Consider the following 21,326-nt stretch of genomic DNA (forward strand, 5'->3'; position numbering starts at 1 on the left):
TCTGTATAACGTATATATTGGATTTTCCAAGTGGCCTACACAGGTACACAAGTTAACGTCACAGCACTAAACTGTGGTAAAGGTCACTTGAGCTGTGACTTGAATATCTTTTTTTGCCTGACTTGATTAAAGCCAGGCTGTACTCGACAAAGTAAAATAACATTAAACTACAGCACAGAAAGGTTCAATGTTTCTCACTGGTGCAGTTTGAACTTCATTGCCGTGTTTCACATTGTACATATCTTTTGATTTTGTGACGAGCCATTGGCTATACAACAGCTGTACACCACAAGCTCTAAATGTGCACTGGTCATGCCATCCGACCACATTCCTGCCCATTGCACAGTTTTACCGCCACTACTGTAAACATCTCCTAGCCTTGTCGGCAAAGTCAAAGAGTTTTGGCTGCACCACCAATTGCACATAAACCTTAAACAGTGTGACATAGACATAAATAGCATGTGCCTGCCTGCCCTTATGCTACAGGTTCCTAGAAAAAAAATACTTAAAAAATATTTTTTTAGCTTTTCTACAATTGGCTATGGCCAAAATTTGTTGAAATGATAATTTTTAAATTGGGGCATCCACTTTCGTTTTAGTTAAAGTTACATTTCCCTGCCTGAAGCTGTACGGTGCACAAATTGTATTCGTTTGCTTGGAAATTATTTTTCATATCTCTGAAGTTTGCATGTAACACGCATGGTTATTCTCTCCTGAATAATATAATCGGTGCTAGTTTTTAAACGGAACAGCCGTTAGCTATTTTAGGTTGTGATTCTCATATTGAGTGTAACATGAATTCATTTTGTACACTACAGAGGCAAAATGCCAATTGCAAGATTTGTAAATTGGAGTGTTTTATTTGTATCAATAATTAAGGTCTGATCTTATTTTTAATGTGCGCCTATTCGCTTTTTACATGTTCGTGGGTGACAGCCGCGCCAGACTAGAGCGTTGTAATCGCGAGCACGTGACGGCAGTTAGTTTGGTTCATTTTATTTCTTCCACTTGTGGTCACGTTTAGCCAGTTGCCTGGCTATTTTACAAGGGAGATCCGTGGTTTGGTGTTTGAGCACAGCAACAACAAAGCAAAGACACAAAAAAACGTAAATATGGCAGAGAACTAGTACAGGGTCCTTAAGGAAAATTGCACAACATTTACACATAATAGTGATGTGCCGTGTCACACAGGCGCCAGTTAATTGTCAAAGGGGTGCCTCCCGTTCAAAACTGCAGGCCTGAGCTTCATTATCCTAAAAACGAGTTATTATAGGATAGCTGTAGGCCAGGGCATGTCCATATGTACACTGTTGCTGATTCATACAGATGCGAGGTTTTACAGTTCGTAATCTTGCCTGTGCTTGTGAAGGGAGAACTTAAAGTCAGCTCATTTAATGTGTTTTTAATCCACATAAGGATGCCCCATGGTGTAAAAAGTTAGTCAACTTGACTTGCAATCCAGGGGTTGCCGGTTAGTTTTCCTGGCAAGGCAGTTTAAACAATGGACAAGTTGCTTAATCCCCAATCCTTTGTCCACCCAGAAGTATACTGTAAATGGGTACATGACGTTTATTTGTTCGGAAGGTCTCGTGTAGTGAGATAGCATGTGGGTAATCCCACCTTTTCCAAGACGTCTAGTTAGTGTGGAAGAGTAGACCAAATACAGTACCCTAGAGAGGGGGTCCCACTAGGTCAGGGGTCCCCAACCCCTGGGCCACGGACCGGTACCAGTCTGTGGCCTGTTAGGAACCGGACCACACAGCAGGAGGTGAGCGGTGAGTCCGCGCGTGGCCCACCCATTATTTTATTTACCACTTCCATCTGCGTCTCTTTCCTGCACTGTGCACTTGTCTCAGTCACAGTTTTGGTAAGCCCACAAGCTAACCCCCAGCCAAAATGAGTAAAAAACAAACGTCGCTGGAGAGCTTCTTTGAAAAGGGGGAAAGACCCAATGGTGAATCCCCCCCTCCCCGGTCCGTGAAAAAATTGTCTTCCACGAAACCGGTCCCTGGTGCCAAAAAGCAGTGGTGTCAGCAATCGATTGCAGGGTTGCACCTTCACCTAACCCATGTAAAGTATTGATAAGGTCAGTTTCTCTGCTCAAACAAAAATTTGTGGCTCCAATCACCTCCACTAGCAGCCCTGAGCCAGTGGAAGGCCCGCAGGCCACTGGCAGCCCCCGGTGGCCTTTATTGCGGCCCCCTGATGTGTGGCCTTTGATGCGCGGCCCCCTGACAATACATAGATGTGAAGACACCCTTTGCAGATGGTGTGGCGGCCCTCAAACTGATGGCTTATCGGCGAAAGTGCCCCCACACCTCTGAAAAACAGTGGAAAGAATTACTACTGTTGACTTACCACAGAGATACACCCGTTTAATGACTTCGGAAGGAGTATGGGCTAAGTTTACCCCCTACTGGGATTTTAAGTCTTTGGTATTCATCTTGGATAAGAGAATGATGAAATTGTGGCTTTTGTGAGGTGTTACGTTTTAAAATTATGTATCCATTTTGTGCTGTGGATTACCAAAAGTACAAGATCATTGTATCCATTCATTATAAATGATAATATTCCTTTTACATATGTGAATAAAGACTCAGACTAGTTAAGGAAGTTGTTTACCAATACCATACATTCCTTGATACTTATCTCCCTTGTCAAAGACATTGGATCTGACTCTAACCTGGTAATACATTTGTAGTGTTCTTCACGTAGACACACACTAGAACTTGGAGGCAACACGTTGATTATAACACCCCAACAGGGTAACTGCATACACGTACACTTGGTTAACTAGACCACAACGGGGTATACCACAATGGGGTAACTACATAACCGGGTCAGTCAGTAACATACTGCCTGACCCACGAAGTCGAGCGTAAAGACCGAAGACCGAGGATCGAAGAGATGTAGCACCGACGGATTCCATTCCAACAGACAGCCGCGATCGCTCTCGGGACTTCCCTTTTATGCTCCCGAGCGTGGCCTCGCTCCACCTTCGGCTACGTTCCCTTCTGGATCTTACCAGAAGGTTCTCGACCAAGAATCACGTGTCCCTCGAGGCCCCTTTTGGGCCCCCTCACTACCCTGTCCCGGTCACATGCCCTCTTGGGTTGACCCAGACTGTCACCTCGTTACTTACCCTCTCTCAAATCATCACCAGAACTATGCCCCCTAGGGCCCGATCCATGCCATACCCACTCTGGTGCCAGAGAGGCTCAAGACGCACAGTTCCACTCTTGTGACAGTAGCTGGCGCTAAACTCCATAGTGACTCCATTGACGTCACTACACATTAATAACGTTTGCATAACTGTATAGTCATGTGGATACATGTTGAATACCATGGTGTCTTTGGTAGTAAAGCTAATGTGTAAATATTAAAATGAACTATGATAAGTAGGTTTCAAGCTTCGTGTTTTAAAAATAACACTCTTCTTATCTGCCAGTACCCGGAATATATTTCAACGAGACATTGGCTGCATGTAAGTCAAAACCAAGCATATCCCATAATTGTTTTTCAAGCTAGAATATAATTGCAGCCTCAGTTAACTAAACGAGAAATAGGGTAAGCAGTTAATTTTTAGTTGAGTTAAAGTCGGTTTTATGCCTCTCAAGTATGAAGTGTATAGCCTTGCCCTTTAATCATTTTCTGTTATGCATGGTTTGATATTTTCCATTAAATAAGGTAAAATTGTAGTGAGTACTATCAAGATAGTACAGTATGTGTTAATTCATTCATCATAAAGGTTTTTGGGTTAGATCGCGTAAGTATAAATGTGTTGTAACCCTCCACCTCCCGACACAGCCAATAAGGTTTGTCACGTAAACAATGCGACAATTAGTTACTGCTTCAGTGTAACGTTTCGCTGGTTTCCCAGAATCGCCCGATGATTTGCCAGACTCGCCCGATGATTCTGGATGTAATTACCAGCGAAACGTACTCAAATTGTAAATGTTGTGGATTTAATCGGCAACACAACGGTGGACTGAAGTAGTAACAAATTGGCGCGTTGTTTACGTGACAAACCTTATTTGCTGTGTCGGGTGGTGGAGAGTTATGACACATTTATACTTACGCGATCTAACACAAAAATCTTTGTTATGAATATTATTGGTCGCAAAAGCCTACGTGTTAAACGGTGTTAACTCATATTCGAGGTCTTGCTGTAGTGTTATAATGTAAACATTTGCAAATCCGTTTGCGAAAAGCAGGCAGTACTGATGTGCTTTTTGGAAAATTTACTTCAGAATAAGTATTGAAATTGGCTGAGTTTCGTTCCATACAGTCATATTAACTAATAGGTATGTTAATAATCAAACCATGCTTTGTACTGCACATCCATTTGTGGTGCTGTTTGCTCAGGAAAAACGTGTCACTATAGAAGCAGATCTTTGGTTAATTATCCTATAACAAAGAAAATATAACACTTTACAAACTATCTGGATGATTATTACTTTTCATAGCCTATAAATACGATTCCATCCTTGGAATCAAATGTGAACCCTAGCAAGAACATGGGATTGGCAAGGGCCGCATGGAGCCCGCGTGGCTTAACAATGCAGGGCCCGTAGCGCCTGGCTGGCCTAGGGAAATATATATCCATTTGCTATCCATTTCTATGGTGATTCTGGTCAATACCAGCTGGCAGGTATTGGCCAGAATCGCCATTCTCCAGTCACGTAACACCCTGTGAATGAGTTGATGAGCTCAGTATTATAACTGTTGAGTATGTGTTTGCAGTGAAGCAAGCATGTCTGCTTTTGCTTGGATTGCACGTGTGATGGAAGGTGCTGACAATATGGCATCAACGCACATTCTCTGTGACTTACGTGCCTACGCATGTAGAACATTTCTAACTGGGAGATGTCTCGTACATTTTTACTAATTTGATTAATTGCACCAACACAATTCCACCGTTTGGTGAAATTTTTTGACTGCCATTTTATAAAATGTTGAAGCATTGTAGACTGGAATCCGGGAGCCTTATGCCATACCAGAAGCAATGTTTTTCTAGGAGTTATGCTGTAATGGATGCCGCTGTTGTGCAATGGTTAGCGCAATGTGCTTGCAATCCAGAGGTCGCTGGTTTATTCTCCCTGCGCCCTGGTTGAAGGGACATGCTTAAATCTCCCTCCCACCTCTATTTAGTCCACGTGGTAGTTATACATCGGTACACCACATTTCACCGGGGGGCCACGTGTGGTTTAGAGATGTGTGGTACGTCCGTATCTTCTCAGATACCTGGCCAGCATGGAAGAGCATTTGGAAACTGTCTAGGGCTCCTGGAAGCCCTTCTGCCAGCAATGTTATGAGCAAGCAATTGCAGGGCAGCACCTATACCTTAATTTTACTGTTATAGATTGTTATTTTAAAGATACATATATTTTAATGTGGGCTAGATAAGCATAATTTTAACCCTGAAAAACCGACACAAAAACAGAAAACCGTCATTTGCACCACCATGTGGCGTGCCCAATTAAAGCGGGAAATTGTGGTTTCAAACGCCCCAATAGCGAGCGCTTTGAACGGCAGCTATTTCCACTGATTGAAAGATATCTTGCAGCGTGACGAGCAACAGGAAACGGGCAGCATTAGATGTAATTTTACTCCCGGTATTTATTGCCTCGCAGAAAGAAGAGAACAAACAAGCGTCAGAACCATGGTCATATGAATGAGTAGTAAGAAGAGAGACTAGTAAAAACACCATCCGAAGTAATATGTATCTGTATAATGAATCTAAATTACTGCTTCTTTAAGGCCGAATGGACGTGACTTGCATGCTTTCAAAGCAAATCCATGCGTTCGCCTCCAGAATAGATAAACACGTTTTTTTTAATCATCACATGATGCTCAAGTGTAACGTACACAAGCACTTTCGTGTTAATAGTAATTCTATATGAAATAATCCAATGCGGGATGCAGACCTTACCATGCCGTTTCAGTCATGTTTGACCATACTTCACCCTGCCACTTTTTTGTATAGCTGACTATGGGGGAGTGGGCCAGGGACCCGTTCAGATATCACTCGACATTGAAAATGTTTGCCGTGACCAGACAGGAATCAAACTCATGTCGCCAGATTTCATAGCGCAGTGCACTTAACCACAGTGCCACCATTCCCACCCCCTACATGCCATGTTATTTGTGCAACATTGTACACATACATTAAGATGTTTTTTTTTTGTAATAGTATGTAAAACGTTGAGCAGCTGGCTCACATGAATTACTTAATATGGCCCTCATGCCACAAGGCTTTTATTTTATTTCATTTTGAAAGGAGGAACGGAGAGCTGTAGAACCGCAGCAGACACACTGACGCCAGACTGTCTGAAGCAGATATAAACAGTGCCAGCTACCATAAACAAAGGATGTTGCTTCTTTGGGGCGGAGTAGACGAGCTTTGCTGCACCTGTTTAACCTGTTACTGGGATATGTGTGTGTGTCTGATTCTCTTGTGTTTGCATGCTTTTTGCAATGCGGGGTTTATCGTTATTTTAATTAAGAACATATCCTTGTGTGTTGTTCATGGTGATGCACTTTGATCTTTCGAAAAAAAAACTATGTATTCACCCCCCCCCCCACTTATAATTAAGGTTCAACCCAGTCTATAATTACACTCCTGGAGCCACACATAGATATTAGTTTGATGTTTCATGCTGGCGATTATTTTTGTTGATTCAAGTTTCATTCTTTATCTAAGGTGTTTCCATGAATGAAGCTAAATGCTCACAACAAATCACAAGCATTGGATCTAGAAACTTTCAGGAGCGGTTCTGAAGTTAGATATATTTTGACTCGTATAAAACAAATATAGGGGCCAAAATCCCCAAAACAAACACGAATGAAAACCTCAAAAGGTGGGGGCAATCCCCCAAGACCCCAAAGGAATTTCCTTGTGGAATTCACAGCACTGAAGGTTTTAAGTGACCCACTGCCAAGTACATGGCTTGATTTCATCGCTCCATCTCCCGTTTTGTTGTACCTCCGTGCACGTTCCCTCGCTTCTCTGCTAAACTGTGGGAACGCAATGTGCACAATACCGTCGTCGGTGTCGTTTATTTTTAACCTCGTGTGAGGCAAGACGTTTAAGTACAACGGGGGCATGGAGATGGCACGCTGTTTGTGTTGGCCCGCATTGTGATAACGCAACTATTTGGGTGTCGCTGTCAGTAACTTTTCAATAACTTGCTGTAAGATAAATTTCATTCAGAAGAAGAGGAAGGTTAAATAGGACTCTACATGTAATATTATAATTGTTTAACAGAGCCGTTAGTGAATTATACGCAGATTATACTCTTTTTTTTGTAAAGTTACGTAGGTTAAAAATAAAGCAACTAAATTAAATCACGACGTTTCGGGCGCAACACAAGCGTCCTTCTTCAGGTGGGGACAACGTAGCGAAAGCACAACCGCTTAAGTGTGTCTCAGAGATGGCTGTGACGAGGGATTATATAGTCGCAGGGCCTGGAGGGGGAGGGGGGCATGGTAAGTGTGGGGGCGGGGTGTGGGCTGGGAGTAGGCCTCGGCAAGGTAAGGTAAAAGTTAAAAGGTAAAAACAACGAGCCTACCTTTACCCTACCTTTTACCTTACCACAATACAATCACTCTACCCTTACTTTTTACCCTTTAGCAGGTAAGGTAAAAGGTAAAAAGCAACGAGCCTACCTTTTACCCTACCTTTTACCCTTACCCCATACAAATTACCCGATTACAGGGTAATTACTGGGGTACTACGACATGAAGAAGGTTTATAACGATAAATGCTAGGTAGAGCGCTTTATCCATATAGAATACTCTCGATGATTCCAATTTTACACGCTTTCTTTGAACTCACTCTGTCTGTTGTTGTCGTTATTGTTGTTGTTGTCGTTGTTATTGTTTCATGGGAACTCTTTTGCCAGTACCAAAATATACTAATAGGGTTTTTCCCCTTTTTTCTGGCAACAAAACTGACACCTTTTGCAAGGAATCATGTCTACATTAACCACAATACCTGCAGTCAAATGCAAACAAAACACAATACTCTGGTAATTGATGCATTGTCTTTGAAACTGATTGGTCCACACCAGAGACAGCTTTCTTTGGAGCCTCGTCTCATATGGTGTTCGACCAGATGACGCCAAAAGGCTAACGTGCGGTGTGGACCAATCAGTTTCAAAGACAATGCATAAATTACCAGAGTATTGTTTTTTGTTTGCATTTGACTGCAGGTATTGTGGTTAATGTAAACATGATTCCTTGCAAAAGGTGTCAGTTTTGTTGCCAGAAAAAAGGGGAAAAACCCTATTAGTTGTTATTGTTGTCGTCGCTGTCGTATCCTCAAATCTTGTAACTCAATTTTAACCCACTTCCTAATGTGGTATCGGCTGCAAACTTGGTATACGTATGTCATAATGGTGACAATACTATATTATATCATTAAAAAAATACATATTTTTAAACGATCTTTTGTATACGTTATGTTTCGGCTTGGCTCTAATTGTCCACGCTTAACTGACGTTGGCTGTAAATCACCACGGCCCCTTACATTATGGCAAGCTTCGGGACAACTTCCTGGAGTCGTGGAGTTCTGCTACTACTAGTACATTTAATAAAAGCGTGTTTTAAAAAAAGTTTTTTTTTATATTACTTATTAAATGGAGGCCACGGACTGCACCACGGAGCTTCTAGCGGTAAACAAGGTACCGTATTTACCGGGTATTACTTCGCGCTCCCTTTACCCTACCGGGTAATTCTTCCGAGCTACCTTTACCCTACCTTTTACCTTACCCCTTGGCATGTCGACACCTTTACCCTTTACCTTTACCCTTTTACCCGGTAAAAAGGGTAATTTACCTTACCTTGCTGAGGCCTAGCTGGGAGGCAAAGCTGCTACACCAAGGATATACATACATTATTGGGGATATAGCAAAAGTTTACGATTACATTTTGTGCATTCTTGCTATTATCCATGCACCGTAATCCAACATCAGTATGTATGTTATCTGTGCAGTATTCCTATTGTCACGTGGATAATAGGAAGCAACTGATAAGTGGTGTTAAATTATTAATATTATGCTTGTTTATCCATACTTAACCACGAGGGTAAAAGGAGTAAAATGCAATTATAAACACATACTGTATTAGGATCCAGAAATTAGAGCCTCTAAATATGAAATCGTCAGTATGAACTTCAATATAACTAGTTTTTTTGCCTGTCCAAGGACGGGTGTATGTTGCAGTAAATCTGAAATATTTAATAGAAAAATTGTTCAGCTCATGATTATTAATGAGGGGGGTGGGGTTTCTCCATGTGGAGTGACGTCACGCGCTAATGGTTATTGGGGAGGGGTGCGGCATGTGGAGTGACGTCACCCACTCATGGTTATTGTGGAGGGGTGCGGCATGTGGAGTGACGTCACCCACTCATGGTTATTGTGGAGGGGTGCGGCATGTGGAGTGACGTCACCCGCTCATGATTATTAATGAGGGGAGGGGCGCGGCATGTGGAGTGCGCGACCTTGTGCGTAAGTGTACATTTCCACGCGGATATGAATATTAATGAAGGGTGGGGGGCTCTTTTGCGGTGACGTCACGCACGGATGTCGCACTGTGCTGCTTAGATGTATTTTTTCCGTAGTTTTCTGTAAAGAAACGTCATATTTGAAGCGACGTTTCGTAATAAATTATTTAATTAAGCTCGACCTTCATCTGCGTTAGTGTAAAAATCCACCCACTCATGAATATTAATGAGGAGGGGTGGGCCTCATGTGGAGTGACGTCGCGCGCGGGACACATTCTTGGCTCATTATAGTACTAAAAAATAGTGCTGCTCGTACTTATATTAATGTAGCTCAAATCTCAACATATTTATTCAAGGATGGTGAACATGAGGGCAAACATATATACAACACTATATATGCAAGTTGTGCATTCGGTTGTGTATAAACGCGCTTCTTGATCAGAATGCGTGATGTCTTTGCTATCTTGAAAGCCCTTTGCTTCCCCAGGCATGATCCACATTGTATAAAATGGTTTGGCTTCCATTTCAAAAAAACTGGTCAGTCAAAGTGAAAGCCAGTGGCTCTCCCAGCTGACCAGCCAAACTAAATTACACAGATCATGACATAAGCTGTTGTCTTTGTGGCAGTAGTCATTTAGTTATGCAAGTGTGTTTATAGTAATGTTAATAAAATTGTATCAAAATAATGGTGTGCTACTCACGACGGACACAAATGTATAGCATCGTAGTTTTGTCGAATGTACAGTTAGTTGATTGTTAGTACAGTATTAGTATTCTGCCAAAAAGGAATGCTCATTTCAAATAAATGATAGTAATCAGTTCATGTATTTTGTTTAACCACGTAATAATGCTGATCTGGGGTTGACTCAACCCATTATTACCATGGGGTTGATCAAAAAGTATGACTTTATGAAATGTCAACACAGTTATCCTATGGGTAAATCTACTCTGCAGTTTAATCCAAGTCATTTATCATCACCATGAAGCAGCGGGGAAGGTTCACTGGATGTGGGAGGCTGCAGAGATTATCTGTTCATGCCAATTAATGATCGAGTAAACGTGATCAAACAATTTCGATTTAAAGCTTTCGTGACTGCAGGGATTCATCTTCTTGGTTCTTTCGGTAAAGTCACGTAGAAGGGAAGTACAACGCAAGCAGCCGTCCTCAGGCGAGGACGGCTGCTTGCGTTGTGGCCGAAACGTCGTGAGAATTGTTTTATTATGTTTTATTTTTATTATTTTATTACTTCCCTTCGCCTGAGGACGGCTGCTTGCGTTGTGGCCGAAACGTCGTGAGAATTGTTTTATTATGTTTTATTTTTATTATTTTATTACTTCCCTTCTACGTGACTTTACCGAAAGAACCAAGAAGGTGATCAAACAAGATAAAGAGCCACGCGCCTTTATGCCAGGCGGTGGCGGCGGCTATGCACGTCTGTAATACATCACTATGGAGGTGAGAGTTGGTGGATTGCACAAATGTTGTGAAACTCCCTTCCCGTGGGTGTTGAGTTTAACACATTCCTGCGGAGGGAGCTGGTAGGAACGTTGGGTTGCTCGGTCAATGGCCAGGGTCAACGGTGGCGTGGTGTATTCCGCAAATATGCCCGACTGTGAGGGCGGGTACAAGCCGGCGTGAGTAGGTTAAACGTTGAGTTTTATAAGGGCACCACGGGGTGACCAGCCCCTCCCCACCCAGCCCCACCTCTCCCACCACCCACCCAACCCCATCCTCCCCACCCAGCCCCTCCCCACCCTTTCCTCCCCACCCAGCCCCTCCCCACCCTCCCCTCTCCACCCAGCCCGACCCCTTCCATTTTTGGATGCACGACGGACGGGCACAATAACCCCTGTGGGCTGGTGTAACCAGGAGGTTCCTACCAGTACCATTCCCTGACTGGCTGGGCGATAGCAGGACAGCAATTGTGGACTATCCATTCCATCTGTATGAGTAGTGTTGCCACCTCACACTTTTCTCCAGTTACTCAGCCACGTAACATATCGTGCACAGCTTAACTAGTACGTGACCCATGTTCCAGTTAGAGTTTAAATATTTTACTTTAAATGTATTTATCCATGGATATTAGTTGCTTTTGCCACTTTCCCATAAATTTGCCTGACTGGGGTCTTGCTACAAGTGGTTTTACTGTACATGTTAAAGTTTTACCAAATGCAGCCCTTTGTCAAGTTTAATCAGTACAGCAAAATACAGTAAAACACAGTGTAATGATGCACTGTGATTGAAAATAAAGAAATAAAAAAATATATACATTCCTAAACCTTCAAATATTTACAAAAAGGACATTTTTTCACACAAACCATTCAGGCAATGTGCGTGGCATTACCTTCACACCGAGCAAGTTTTTGTTACAAACTGTAAATCGTTGTCTGCCCATCTGTTATCGTGCTGCCAAAACTCGAATCGGAAATACTGATGGTTTGCACGCACATGGCACAAGTGACACTGGGTGATTGTACCTTAGAGACTCACCTAAGCACGTGACTGTTTCATATCCTCATACGTGAAGAATAAACAACCATCCACCTGTGCCCAAAACCGGTATTCGCTTAACCCAACCCGACTTGCCTATGTCAGACATTAAGTTAAGATAGTGGTTGACGGATCATACGTGTGTGCTTGGAATGTTATTTTCCTGGATATGTCACGTTAAATATATTTCAATGACATCTGTTTGGAAGGTTGTAAAGGCACACGTTTACTATGTAAAGTATTATGCAGTAGCAACACGAGTATAGAAGTGAGATGAGAATGCCCGATTAAGGAAAATTAATTGCTGTGTTTATTTGTAGCCATATTTTATAAGTCATAACAAACATGTCCATGATGAAGCCTACTTTTGTAAGCATGGTACACTTATTAAGACAGTTCTGTGAAACTCATATTGCACGTTCTTTTACATTTATTACAATGAAATGTGTGTGTGTGTTTGATTACTAGAAACGATATGTTATTGATTGCTTTTCCAACACCTTTTCTGCCGCCCAATGCCCTTCAACCCTCTCTTCCCCCCCCCCCATTTCTTGAACCCTCCAGTCACGACGAATCGGAGTCAGAACCAGCTCACAAATGGAAAGCAAATGTACGGTGGCTCGATGGGCCCAGGGCCACCTGGAATCCAACCTGACCTGGACACACCTATAGCAGAGGGGGAGCACCTGCTGCAGGTGAGGATGCAGCTGCTCCCCATGCTGGCTACTGCCTGACGAACGAAGGGCATGATTATATGCCTGGACCTCCAAGTGATTAATGGTTGGTGAGGCTGAATGTTGATTCACGGAGAAAAACTTAAATATCTGGCGAAAAAAAATTGCTAGTTTTTTGTTTATTAGGCTAACCTTTCTTCCTTTTTTTCCGTGTAGCCAACACTGTTGCATATATATGCACGCGTGCCCATGTCTCACCTTTACCAAGACGACCAATAAAGCTGCTTCTGTACCAATTTATAACCTACCCTGCTTATTTCACGTGTTTACTGCCTTACGCCTGCCCATTCTGCAATGCACACTGTTACTCACTCCTCTTACCCACCTGACGCTTGGATGTGAAAATGTGGAATACAAACAGCATTAAGAAGATGTTTACATTATTAATGTTGTGCAAACCATGCCGAAGGATGTCGTACAGTTAAAATAGTGCACACTTTTTAAAATACCCACATGCACTTATCCACTCACATGCTCACAAACCCATGCATAAAAACAGCTTAAAGTCTGTAAATAGCGCCACACACGCATGCTATGTTGCTGCAGCTGTCGCTGTCTTGCCTTGCTTGTGTCGTGAACACACACATTGAAGCCTTCAGCTTCCTTTTGCAGTGCGGTGCCATCACTCTGTAAACCTTGCTCAAATAAACAAGGAAACCCCAGGAAATTCTGGCATGTCCGTGGGACAGATTTTGGCACGCAACGTTATGCCAAAAATATCGTGGCGAGTATGGAATATTGTAAATGTTGTAGTTTCACGCTTCAATACACCGGTGGGCTAAAGCAGTGAACTATTTGTGTTTTGTCAACGTGACACTTTTTTGCTGATTGGCCGTGTCGGGTGGCGGAGGGTTATGACACATTTATAAATAACGCGATCCAACCCAAAAACGTTGATTATGAGTGTGGAATGACTGCAGCCTGACCTCAAACCCACAGGTTTTGCCCCTTTGACCTAGGCCACCATTCGTAAATGTTGCTTTATCATCTCAAAGAATATATAGAAACTTTATGGGGCCTTTATGGATTTGGGACACATTGTTTGCATGAGCTTTGGCACACTCGTATGAGCACAATTGATAAGCATGGCTAAACACACAGACTTAGAATACACATGAAAACATTTGGAATAGCGAATCCATACAATACATTGCAATTCATTCTGGATCTTGGTGGTGTTTCGCAACATTTGCTTTCCAGCCAGGATAGCATTGAGTTGTGACAGTGGAATGAGTTAGATGAGTATTGCAATGAGTGTTTTTAGATGAATAGTTTTAATGCACAAGAATATCTATTGTTTCACAACCATGTTGCCTCTATCTCCTTTTCTTCTGTGGGTTATCCACGAGTCATGACCAGCCTGTTTTCACGGCATTTACTTTGAGGAAATACGTCATTGCTCCCATTATTTATAAATGTTTCACGCATAATTGAAGGACATTGGAAAATGCATCCTATTAGCTTCCTTTGTTTGCAAAAAAATGCCCACGCATAAATGGAGTCAATTCACAGAACAGTGGTTCAAGCACTGCACTCTGGACCTGATAAACTATACTGCATTCTTTTGCATTAATTGTCTGCATATAAGCCCCCATATGGGCTGCAAACACAGGCATAAAACTTGTGGGCCTTAATAGCATTGCATACCTGACATCCCCTTATCAGTGCCTACCTTATTACAGACTAATTGAGATCTTTTTGGTCACCCCGTGCCCTTATAAATCTCAATGTCCATCCTAAAAAGTCCCATTACAAGGGAGAAACACAAACAAATAGGCAATTGTTATGCCCGTATTGAAACGGCTGTACGTGTGGACCTGAAAACTAAATTTCCCCGTATAAGAATATGGGTAAACCGTATGGGTTGACAAGTATGGCATTGTGGGAATTCAATATTAACTCGTTACATTGTCCATCATATGGTAGGGCCATTATTCTATTGACAGTTGTTCCTAGTCACATAGTCGATTAAACAGCAAATGCAAACAAGATCGTTAATTTACGTGGTTGTTTAAACAGATGACTGTCACGTGTAATAGTTTTCACGACTTTTGAAATGTAAAGAGTGAAAATTAAAGGAATGTGAAGATCCAAAAGAGTTAACCAATTATTAAGCCTTAACTATGTGACGTAATTGTTTTGGATTTATAACAACCCATATTCAAGTCAGCCCACCTAAATGTAATTAAACTGTTTGCGATAATTGTATGTATTAAATATATGATGGCAATAACTATATTAAAAAGTTTGTATGAACTTATTGACTTATGGAAGAAGTTTTAGACAAGTTATCGCAATATAAGTAATTGATTAAAAGAGTACCTTTGCAATTGTCTTGTGTAAAACAGAGTACAAAAGAGGATGATTAACTATTCAAGTGTTAAACTGAACACCGCATTAGTATCTCTAAATAAACGATGTGCACTTTATGTGTACACTATTTACATGGATTAGTTGTGATGATTTGAGTATATTAGTTAATGTTGACACATTTATAGACTTACCAATGAAAATTGTAAAGTATTGCTTGCATACTTGCTTAGCCATGCTGCACTAAATTACATGAGATTTTTGTCCTGTTCCGACGCAACCAAAACCCAAAGGGTAATACGAGTCAACAGTTACTTTTCATATTTTATATAATCTTTATATTTCTGGTCTAAATGTGAACATGGACCATGAGGAAATGTGTGGTGGTTGGGAAATACATATTCCCATTCATAATCTGGGTTTATTTCAATTGACACATGCACATTCTATGGAGGGATATTGTTGCTTGTGTTAATCTAACGAGATAAAGAGCTAAATGGTATACTCCTAAATTAAAACTCTGCTCTTTACTTTTCCAAGTGAATTCGAAGAGTTAAACTGCTCATGTGGTTTAAAACTGCTTTTTGTGTTTAGTTTCTTGTCCTTCCCCCGCATCTCCGAGTAGCACGGTTGGCGAAGTACAGTGTGAAAGAAGTTCAACATATGGCAGTCCTCGGCTTACGAACACAATTAGTTCCTGATGCCCGTTCATAAGTTGAATGGTCAGAACACAGTAATATACTGTATGTAAATGCCCAGACACACAAACACTTGCTCCCAGCATGAGGCTGACTCATTATATCTCACGGAGGATCGCTCAGCTGAACAAAATAGTGCCTCAGTTCAATTTGCAATTGAGAGTTTGTGTTTTAAATGAACGTAAAAAACAACTTAATGGAATCTGGTTCGTAAGTGCAGGTATTTGTAAGTCGGGCGTTCGTAAGTTGAGGACTGCCTGTACATGCGTACAACACTTTCCACAAGTTTGAGCCATAGGGGTTTCGTTAAAGCCTTTTTTACTGTGGCTTCCAGATACTTGCTCAAGCCACAAAAACACCAAGGCACAGTTATTCTTCACATAACATTTGGGTGATGTCTGGTGCACTGAATACAATAACTATCAGAATTGCAATTTTATTGCTTTGTTGGTTGTGTTAGGCACTTTTCAAGATTTGTATATACAAAGTGGCAGATCAAGAGTTGTGGAAGAGAAGGCAAATCACGATGTGACTTTGCAAGAAGGAAGAAGCCGTTTAAATTGCTGCATTAATGTACATAAGTTAAGTAGTGTAAAGTGTGCAGAGGTTTGGTGTTTTTTTGTTATTCTTTGAGTGAGCCTAAAGCTTGTACTTGTTTGTGTTTATAGCACAACAATTATAGAAAAGTTATCACAACTATAAATGATGCAAGTGAGTTTTCTGCAATGCGAGCATGAAAGCAGAAAAAGCGAGGTCAATGATGGGACATTCACAAATGGGAGAAATTTGGAAGCATATTACATGACAGAGATAGAATCTTAAATTCAGTGGAGGAATTGTATGCAGGTCTTTATAGCAGAAACATTCATATATTCCAGCAGTAACCCTATTCTTCAGATGAAGACGTTCAAAAAGCCACGAAAAAACAATCTTATGTCCGCAATATTATGCAACCTTAATCATGTACATACATCCCGTGAGAAGTGAACTGGATTATTTTTCATACATAGATTGCTGCCGTTGATTAATTTTCTTTTTAATACATCCATTTCGTTTATTGTCTCTCCAGATGAGGCCTTGGTGTTCGTTCATTTAAATAGTCACTGGCCTTCATTACAGCATACCCCTGGCACTGACCCTACTTACTGGTGCCTCGCCATACCTTAAATACCCATCCACTATCTGAACTATCGCCTTCTCTGAGCAGTGATGCTGAACCCTGATAAAGTTCCCTTTGCGTGACTTATCTGCAGCAGAAAACAAATTGTTCAGCCCCTTCTCTGCCTTTTTACCAGTCCATACCCCAAACTACGCAGTCTGTCTGCCCCCCCACCCCACTCCCCTGACTCTGGCGCCTCATAGTTTTAGGTTTATAAAGAAAATGGAGAGGTGGGCAGAGAATTGTGGTAAAAACTGGTAAAGCCTACCTTGAACATTACATCCACATTTCTTCCCTCTTGCTTTGCAAAAGTGATGATGGGCAGCATTTCAATGGCTATCTCTTTTAGTCGAGCTTATCCTTCCCAAAAAAAAAATTCTTTTTTTTTAATAGACAAAACTAGTTTTAGAAATTAACAACCAAATAAATGAATTGATTTAAGCAGGGCACATGTAAGAGGAGATTGATGTCATGGCAATTATTATATAGCATCAAATAAAGGCTCCCTTCAAAGATGAGAAATGGCAGCCCACATCAATCCAAAGTTTTATTTCAATCTCTAACCGGGAAACGTCTCCCTAAGGTTTACTCAAACTGCTTTAAGTACAGTACCCAGAGTTGTGAGTGAGGTAAAATCAACAAAGGCAGCCAAGCCTGGGGTTTGGCTGGCCATCCATTGAGTAATGGAACCATAGGTACGTGAACTTTTGCAGTAGTTGTCCACTATGGTTCACAAATGCTGCATACTGTGGGAGGTCCTTTGTCCTCAAATAATGAAATATATTCAGACCTTCATTGCAATTTTCCTGCACAGCAAGCATGGAAATTATTTGCGAGGTTTATTGTCCATTTGAAAGCCTTTTTCTGGGTTCCATTATTTAAGCTGGATTAGCCGGTGGCTAATAAACTGTCCATTCTATGAAGCTGCACTAAATTGAGGCTTCTATTCTAGCAGATAGCAGAGCAAACGTTAAAGAGCTAATTCAATTGCGTGCAAAAGTAAATGATTATGCACTTGTGTCATAAATCAGTTTTAGTTATCACGCAATTGGATGCAGCACCAATATATTAATAATCTCTGCACTTATATAGATACCCAGGTATTTATCGCAAACGGTAATATTTTTTTAATGGCTCTCACGTGAATAACCGAGTATACAATAGTTATCTAATTTAAATTACCCACACTTTTAAGTGTCTTTAACAGAAAGCAAAATCACGTGTGAAACAATGAAAATGATGTGTAAAAAATATATATTATACCATACTCTTTGGTTCTTTCGGTAAAGTCACATAGGTATAAAATAAAATACGTGACTTTACCGAAAGAACCAAAGAGTATGGATTCCTGCAGTCATGAAATCTTCAAATCAAGATATTACACCATTTTCAGTATTTATTGGAAAGAGTGGAGCAGTGACTCAAGGGTTAGGGGGCACTGCGTTTTGAACCCTGTGGCCGCAGGTCCATTTCCAACCCACCCCTAATATCCTTGGCGAGTGATATCTTAACCGGGTCTGGGTCCCCCTTCACAAAATTCCATTGACTACCACAACACATTTTTTTGTCCGTGAACTACAGTCGTAGGCGTCTGATTTTGCCTGTCGGTCTCTTCGTTGTGCATTCAACAGGTACAAGGTTATCTAACTTCCCATAGACCATGTTTTATGAATACTGGGCTGGTATTGTTTTTATTACTGTCGTGAATTTTTATCGATTAAAATGAATTGAGCTTGTTATAATCGTGATCAAATTCTTTCGAGTTTTTTTTTATTTAGCCCACACACAGTGCTGCCTTTTCATTTTCTGAAAAGTGGTGCACACTATGATAGGAATGTTATCCTATTTTGAATTCCATGAGCTTTACTTTATCTAATCATTGCTGTATCAATGTTTTAACAGAGTACCATGAAACTACTGTTATCCTAGACCATATTAGCCATGCCATACACGATCTGCACACCTTCCTATTTAATTTGTGTGTTAAATTCTCCATATTATCCAAGCCTTCACATGGATAAGAAGTCACCTGGCAGTATCGGCAAAACCATCCTTTTATCCGTGATTATCTTTAACTGGGGACTATGCACACAAAGGCTAGTGAATACACATATTCCATCAACAACACCATGTGAGTACTGTGCATCTGCTTTAATGCCGTGGTAAGGCTTTCTAATGGTTGGTGTTCCAACGTTTTTGCTCGGAGCTTTCGAAACCAAATCCAAGAACAATCTCCCAGCACATCGAGCAAAGCATTGGATATGGTGCCGAAAAACACGCAGCACAACCAGACATCAGAGAGCTAACCAAATTAATGTGTATTTAATTAAAAGCGTGTATTATTGAACCTGCTTTTAAGTAATGTGTATCTCCATTAGAGGGCAATGTATTATTGAATTTTAGTTAATTATGCCTCTTACATTCACTTTCAATATTTATTATGCACCTCCGATTAGCATGGCTGGCTACATATGGTGCGAAATAAGTTAAACATACATACGTAGATTTCATATCTCTGAAGACTGAAATGCTGAGGTTTTGTTGAACATGCTATTCCCCATTATTGACCATTTTTTTCCGAACGACAATAGTGTTCTTGTTTACTGTGCTCAGTGTACAAAAAAAGTTGACCCAAAGTGAAAAGGCATGAGAGATTTTAGGCGGTGTGTCGTGTGAGCTTTACTTGACCTTTGTCTCGGTGTTATCAGTGATCTGATATGTAGGTGAGTGTTAAAAGAACCATGAGTTTCCTGCAGACACACACACGAGTTCTTGGTATGTTCCTCCCTTTGAGACACTCGTTTATCTGCCCAGTATTTACAGAATGGGTGAGTGGTCTTGCAGTACAAATGGTACAAAACGAAGCGGATCCCATTGTTATATGCTGCCTCTGTGCTGGAAATATTAGGTGCTTCACAAAAAAAGGCCATTTCTTTTAAATAATAATCAATGGCTTGTGCATGCGAGGGTGTATTAACGGTATCTTTATTTATATATTGACACAACCGCACAAATGTGCAATCGTTTAGCTTTGCCACAATTTATTCTTTCTTGGTTAATTATATAATTCTTGATGGACACTACTGTTCTGCAATCAGCAAGTAAACAGATTAATTATTGATGTTTGTAAAACTTGCATTTATATTATGCTCATAAGTTAACAGTATGTCTTGGTTCAGTTTTTTTTATCCTATGCGAGAGCCTCATAGGTAGTTTGTCCCTATGCCAGACAGGGGACAATTGCTGTGAACTTTGACTATCTGTGATATGTTCTAACAATAGCAATCATGTTAATACTTTTATAGGAACTGGAAGCGTGTTTTTGGGCTTAAATTATTTGTAAATCTTTAAACAGTGTTTTCCTTAATATAACCTTATCAGCAATATAAAGTTTCCTAATAGCAGCCCATTGTAAATTTGTGTATATGGGTTGGATTGTGGGATGCTTGGGTCTAATGCTGCTGCATGCTTTCTGGTAATGTTGTAATGGACATTGTGCCGCTCGGGGTACCCAGATGTTAATAGATAGGACTCAGGTGTTAGGCAGGCAATATTTTTCCGTCTCTCTGTCCCTAGACTGTGGATACCTCTCGGCTTTTGTTGGTTACATTTAGGTGGATGCAGTGATAGAAAATAGTACAAAATAATACATAATACATTTTTGAGAAATATAACGCGTAATAATTTTTTCTAAACTTTCCAATGGTTGGCACAACCACCGATTGGAGGAGTCCTCGGGGTTTTGTCATGGGATGTATGTCATACATAGATATTTGGCTTGCAAATCATAGACTGATAATAATAATGCAATTTATAATGCGCGCAAATTTGCGGTCGTAACGGCCGCAACTCAGAGGCGCGGAGCCAAGCTCAGAGTCGCTCGAAAGCGTGGTTATAGAGGTGAGTTTTTAAGTGTCTCTTGAAGGAGACGATTGAGGTGATGCTGCGAATGTGCAGAGGGATAGCGTTCCAGACTGTTGGGGCTGCCAACGAGAAGCGACGCATAGACGTGACCATCCTGGATCTTGGTATCAAGAGGAGGTCGTGAGTCGCACTGCGCAGCATCTGCCGTGTGCTGAGCTGCAAGTCGTCAATAATGAAGAAAGGTACGGCGGGCGGGCAGATGTGAAGGCATGGTGGCAGAGGCAGGAGATCTTGTATATGACCCTGCTGGCGATGGGTAGCCAGTTGAGGGCACGGAGACAGGCAAGTGAGCTGAGACGGGGATAAGTGCGGCCAATGACGACGCGTGCTAGGTTATTTTGTAGTCTTTGAAGTTTTTTTAGGTTGCCAGTGGAGGTCCGGACTAGGACTGAGTTGCAATAGTCGAGGCGAGACCCAACTATGCAACATGCCAATGTGTTGGCAATTTCAGTGGAGATGAGAGGACATAGGTGTCTGAGAGCCTTCAGGTGAAAGTTACATGAAC

At 41.3% G+C, this 21,326-nt stretch overlaps 1 protein-coding gene across 4 annotated transcripts in view; it reads left to right on the top strand.

The window, feature by feature from the left end:
* The window catches only part of LOC144720515 (aryl hydrocarbon receptor-like), a 68,172-nt gene that overhangs the window by 22,890 nt on the left and 23,956 nt on the right, over positions 1–21,326 (top strand). For all 4 annotated transcript variants that reach the window (XM_078597313.1, XM_078597305.1, XM_078597296.1 and 1 more), the window contains one exon: positions 12,561–12,691. In XM_078597313.1, the coding sequence (XP_078453439.1) occupies positions 12,561–12,691 (131 nt within the window). The remainder of the gene's footprint in view (positions 1–12,560; positions 12,692–21,326) is intronic.

Source organism: Lampetra planeri, chromosome 1, assembly GCF_965212315.1.
Source record: "Lampetra planeri chromosome 1, kcLamPlan1.2.h2, whole genome shotgun sequence".
NCBI classification, from domain to species: domain Eukaryota; kingdom Metazoa; phylum Chordata; class Hyperoartia; order Petromyzontiformes; family Petromyzontidae; genus Lampetra; species Lampetra planeri.